General features: G+C 43.3%; 1 protein-coding gene across 2 annotated transcripts in view; it reads right to left on the bottom strand.

The window, feature by feature from the left end:
* Window positions 1-6,000, bottom strand: part of ccdc66 (coiled-coil domain containing 66) — a 38,174-nt gene that overhangs the window by 28,495 nt on the left and 3,679 nt on the right. Inside the window, exons 2-5 of one of the 2 annotated variants that reach the window (XM_036002121.1) lie at window positions 2,268-2,326; window positions 1,796-1,818; window positions 1,401-1,652; window positions 666-921 (exon numbers count right to left, since the gene is read on the bottom strand). In XM_036002121.1, the coding sequence (XP_035858014.1) occupies window positions 666-921; window positions 1,401-1,652; window positions 1,796-1,818; window positions 2,268-2,326 (590 nt within the window). The remainder of the gene's footprint in view (window positions 1-665; window positions 922-1,400; window positions 1,653-1,795; window positions 1,819-2,267; window positions 2,327-6,000) is intronic. The other variant, XM_036002122.1, reaches the window with a different exon arrangement.

Here is a 6,000-nt window from a genome sequence, read left to right as displayed (position 1 = left end):
TGAAGTCTAGAGTCCGATACAGTTAGGCCGGCGACAGACTGGCTGCGTGGCGTGAGCGTGGCGTGGCGGCTGCGTGGCGTTTTCTATGTCTTTCCACCAGAAAGGTGTCTGACGCGGCGTTGCTGCTGCTAGCCTTGTCTGTACACATGGATGTTTCCATCAACATAAACATAAATATATTCTGATCAGATTACAGCAAAGACAACGTCGGCAGGATTGACGGCAACATAGACTCCAGAATATTTCCTTCTGGATTGACAGCTGCTGCAATATTAGAAAATCGATAATTTTTATTTTTAAATTACATTTATATCTGCATTTATGTCAAAACCTCGAGACTTTCAAACATCAACATGTCATTTATTAATATGTATTTGTGTCTAAACGACATATAAACATCTTTTCCTATTCTATTTTGTCTGGAAACGCTTCCAACACGCTTGTGTGTCGCGTGAAAAATAGGCGTCGTGCACGCGTTTTCGGTGCGGCTCGAGCTGAGACGTGCCTGAGAGGTGCGTGTCAAGCAGGCAGTGTGCACGCTCTAACCTGTTACCATGGGAGCCGAAATAAAAACGGACACGCCACGTAGCTGACACGCTCACGCGACGCTTCGAGTTTCCGCTGTGCTGTGTAGCCACTATCACTGTTAAAGCTCCCATCACTACCTCTGCCCTGGGTCTTGTGGTCGTCTGGGGGGTGCTGGCCATTGCTCGAGGTCTGGACTGTGTGAAGGATCTGCTGTAGCTGCTCATTGGTCAGACACACCACGCTGTCCTTCAGTCCTGCATCCCCATTGGCCAGCGTGTCTTTTAGTCCCACCTTTCCACTGGCTCGTGTCCTACCGTTCTGAGGCTGTCCTGTTTTCCCATTGGTTCTCAGGGAGCCAACAGTAGTGCTGTGTTTGTATCTGTCTGACTTCACCTTCACACACACACACACACACACACACACACACACACACATAGACACACCATATACACACATACACACACACACACACACACACAAACAGACACGCACACATACACACACACACACATAGACACACCATATACACACATTACACACACACACACACACACACACCATATACACACACACCATACACACACACATACAGACACATAGACACACACCATATACACACACACACACACACACACACACCAGACACACACAAACAGACACGCACACACACACACACAGACGCACACACCAGACACACACAAACAGACACGCACACACACACACACACACACCAGACACACACAAACAGACACTCACACACACACACCATATACAAACATTACACACACACACACACCCACCAGATGAATGTGCTGTCAGGAGATGAAGGGTGAAGAGTAAATCAGTGAAACTGGACACAGCGTGGCCCTTACCTTGGCCACAGCTTTGACGCTGCCCCCTCTGTTGAGCTCATGTGTCTTGGATGCTGTCAGAGAGGTGCTCCCCCCCCCGGTGGTGGAGGGGTTGGTGGTGAAGGAGGCGGCTGCTCCTCCTGCCTTGCTCTTGGTTTCTCTGTGCCTCCCCGCCGGCTGCCGGGCTGGACGCTCCTCTCCACGCGCCTCCTCCACACAGGACGGCTGCCTGGAGCTCAGGACGCTAGCCGCTCTGGGCCTGCAGGACAGCTGCTGGATCACAAATCAAAAGATAACACCAGGAAGGTGTACATAACATAACATAAACAAACATAAACCTGTGCTGTATACTGCAATATGTGGCCAAAAGTATGTAGACACCCAGGAGCTGGTATGGCTGTAAGGGTAATTCCTACCTTTGCTGGATTCTTCTCAACGGCTGCAGTGAAAGACAGACAAGAGAGTAAGCAGCCATGAATATTACACACACACACACATATATATATATATATATATATATATACACACACACACACACACACACACACACACAGACAGATACACACACACACAGACAAACACACACATATATATATATATATATATATATATATATACACACACACACACACACACACACACAGACACACACACACACACACACACACAGACACACACACACACACACACACACACACACACAGATAGACACACACACACACACACACACACACACACACACACACAGATAGACAGACACACACACCAACCATTTTTATATATATATATATATATATATATATATATATATATATATATATATATATATATATATATATATATATATATATATATATATATATAAGCTGACGAAAGAAAAGGTCTCACCATGAGTGAGTAAAATCAACTTGGGTTTTCCATTTTCAAGTTCAAACAGCAGGCCGTCTCTGGTCACAAAAAGGGGAAAAGTCAGCAAACAGTAGCAACACAACAGTATAAAAGTAGTAAACAGACCAGTTCTGATTAACTAAACGTAACAGACAGGTCTGTGAGTTAGTGCTGGAGCCAGTAGTAACTGGAGGGTCACTCACAGCTTTCAATATTTCAACAGTTGGAATATTTATTCATTTATAACATTTCAGTCTGTTCCTTCATCAGACATAATGTACAACCAGAGCCCAAACCCCTGACTCATTCAAGAAATTTCCACAATCATATAATTTGTAGGGATGCGCCGATCCGACTTTTTCAGTCCCGATACGATACGGATGCCTGGGCTTTGTGTATCTGTCGATACTGATCCGATACCGTTGTTGAATTAATAACCCACCGTATAACATACAATACACACATGGCAACGCCACGTGGTGTGTATGTTTATGTCCGCTGTATAAAGCATAGACATACACGTGGATAGGTCAAAATGCGTACAAATAACACGCCATTTGGCTTTAGGGTAGGGCTGAACGATTAATTGCATTTTCGATAATATCGCGATATGTTAAAATGCGATTTCCTAATCGCAAAGGCTGAGATTTGATCACATGACTCGCGAGAGCAAATCAGTCTGCACTCCGCAGAGAAAGCATCAACTAGCACGCTAACGCTACGCCGTACCTGGAGCTGATTTCTGTCATTCAAACAACTCTGAGTTGTAGTTTAAAACTTTTACAGCCATTTTAATAAAATGAAGGGTTTTATTCGGGCTTGAGTCTATACGTGCAGTTAATGGATACAGACACGCAGAACTGAAGGCTCGGTTAGCAACGATTAGCGGTTAGCTCCGGTTAGCGGTTAGCTCCGATATAAAGATATGAGTGGAGGAGCTGCCACTGAGAGGGGTAACAACCAGACTCTGATAAATGACATTCGGGGAGCTTTCACAGCAGCGTGGCCGCGGAGTTTCAACAGTTTTATTAGTACAGTTAATCCCACGACAAGAACACCAGCAACATGCTAACGTAACGATAGCCTCTCTGAACAAGAACACCAGCAACTAGCTAACGTAACGATAGCCTCTCTGAACAAGAACACACGGCAGCACGCAACTTCCCAAGGGGGAGGGGCTGGAGGCAGATCCTCTCTGTGCACTGTAAAAAATTACGTGTGTGTGTGTGTATACTATATTTTTACTTATTTAACTGTCTAGTGTGTAATTGTGTGTTCATACTATACATTATTATATTATTCTTTGTTGAATAATACAGAAGACAAAGAGCTTAAAAAAATAATCGCAATTAGATTATTTTCAAAAATCGTTCAGCCCTACTTTAGGGAAGTGTTTGCGTGTATGTTTACGCAAAGTCATGATGTCATGTTGGTTCCTAAGGCCACTTGGCCGGTGTGAATGCAAATGGTAAACCGGTTTTGGGGGAGAGTAGTTAGTAGAGCTGTTTAGAAGTGGACTGTTCCTAGAACTACGGTCCTGTACTTGGTCAGAAAGAGGCTGATCAGGGTTTCCTGCAGCACTTTACAGCTCGGGCGGCCCGCCTAAGCTGGGGAACCCTCCCGCCTTAACTAGGTCGTCAAAAAAAAAAAAATCCGCTGCACAAAAGGCCGTCAAGTGCATCTCGGACAATAGTGCGGACGCGCTTCACACCGCGAGCGGGTACGCGCACCACACGGCCGAAATGAGAGAAAGAAAAAGAGCCGTGGTCCGTCGCTGTCCGGAGGAGAACTAGCCAGCTGATATCACGTGTGTGTCCGTGAGAACTGTAAGTCATATAACTTATGTTTTGGGTTTATTTAAGCCTGTTATTGTATTAGTAATGTAAAGTAAGTTAGCTGGTGATTTAGTTGTTTGAGTTCTCCACCTGCTAGCTAGGTTGACCGTGCCTGTTGATTCCATATAATGGTGATTGTTGAGCGCCCTCGCTCCCGTCTGTATGTTGCGTGCATTATTTCCATATCTGATGCCTGTAGCGATGCTAGAGCTCAGCTCTGCCAGAAGCAGGGACTGGGATCACCTTTACACAGTTTGAATGTTGTTTTGCACTTTCTTATTTATTATTATTATATATTATTTAAATTTTATATTTAGTGTTTAATAAATAATAAAAGCCCCCCCGTCTGACGGCAAACCCCCCAACCCTACCACCTTAACTACCACCTTAACTAACCCATCTTCTGCAGGAAACCCTGCTCATGTTGCTTAACGGTTAACTCTCCCAGCATGCAACACACGTGCTGATGACAAATAACGTAGGATGTGCTGCGACACAGAAAAAAAAAAAAAAAGATCAGCCCGTGGATCTTTTCATTTTTCCGATCCCCGATCAGCTATTTTGTCAATATCAGGGCCGATATCCAATCTCAATATCGGATCGGGGCACCCCTAATAATGGCATATCCAAGACTTACTTACACCTCACTACCTACCGGCTTTGTAATGCCTACTTAATCTGTACTTTATGTAGCCTTTATGTAGCCTTTATGTAGCCTATTGTATTCTGTATTCCTGTATTGTATTGAATATTAGAGGTGCAACGATGAATCGATTAATCGGCAACTATTTGTATAATCGATTAATCGTTTGAGTCATTTTTTTATTAAAAAAAAAATCTGATTTCTCTGGTTCCAGCTTGTTAAATGTGAAGATCTTCGAGTCTCTTCTCTCCTCTGGGACAGTTAACTGAAGATCTTCTAGTATCTTCTCTCCTCTGGGACAGTTAACTGAAGATCTTCTAGTATCTTCTCTCCTCTGGGACAGTTAACTGAAGATCTTCTAGTATCTTCTCTCCTCTGGGACAGTTAACTGAAGATCTTCTAGTATCTTCTCTCCTCTGGGACAGTTAACTGAAGATCTTCTAGTTTCTTCTCTCCTCTGGGACAGTTAACTGAAGATCTTTTGAGTTTTGGACAAAACTAGACATTTGAGGACGTCCTCTTAGGCTTTGGGAAACTCTGATCCACATTTTTCATCATGTTTTGACATTTTTATAGATCAAACAACTAATCGACTAATCGAGAAAATAATCGACAGATTAATCGACTATGAAAATAATCGTTGCAGCCCTATTGAATGTGTAACTGTACGTTGTCCTGCATGTTTATGCTTATTCTTGGCCAGGTCGCCGTTGTAAATGAGAACCCGTTCTCCACGGCCTTCCTGGTTAAATAAAGGTTAAATAAAGAAATGAATGTGTGTGGTCCTCAGTCATTTGGGTGCAAAGATATGTACTGGCCTGCCTTTGGTCTTACATTACCAAACTTTAGTTGCTTGAAAACTAGTTTTTTGACTTTTGTGACGCTGAGATATTGAGACAGAACAGTACACACTGTATCACGTTGCTAGGTGACAGGATACACAGCAAAACTCACACAATGGGTAAACACACGGTCTCTGCCTCACTTACTCAATACTGCCAGTACTGCACACGTGTGTGTCTGTGTGTGTGTCTGTGTGTGTGTGTGTGTGTGTGTGTGTGCGTGTGTGTGTGTGTGTGTGTGTGTATATATTTTACTCTGTATAACTGAACAAAGTATTATTTTATGCCGCTGTACGAAGCACATTGTGTTACATTAACTTGTATGAAATGTGCTATAGAAATAAAGTTTGATTGATACATTTAGGCCTACTTGCATGCGCTATATACAATCTCAAATACCTATACATTTTATA

Source organism: Sander lucioperca, chromosome 6, assembly GCF_008315115.2.
Source record: "Sander lucioperca isolate FBNREF2018 chromosome 6, SLUC_FBN_1.2, whole genome shotgun sequence".
Classification (NCBI taxonomy): Eukaryota; Metazoa; Chordata; class Actinopteri; order Perciformes; family Percidae; genus Sander; species Sander lucioperca.
Note: the sequence above shows the minus strand (reverse complement) of the source record. Positions and strands in the feature narration are given on the sequence as shown.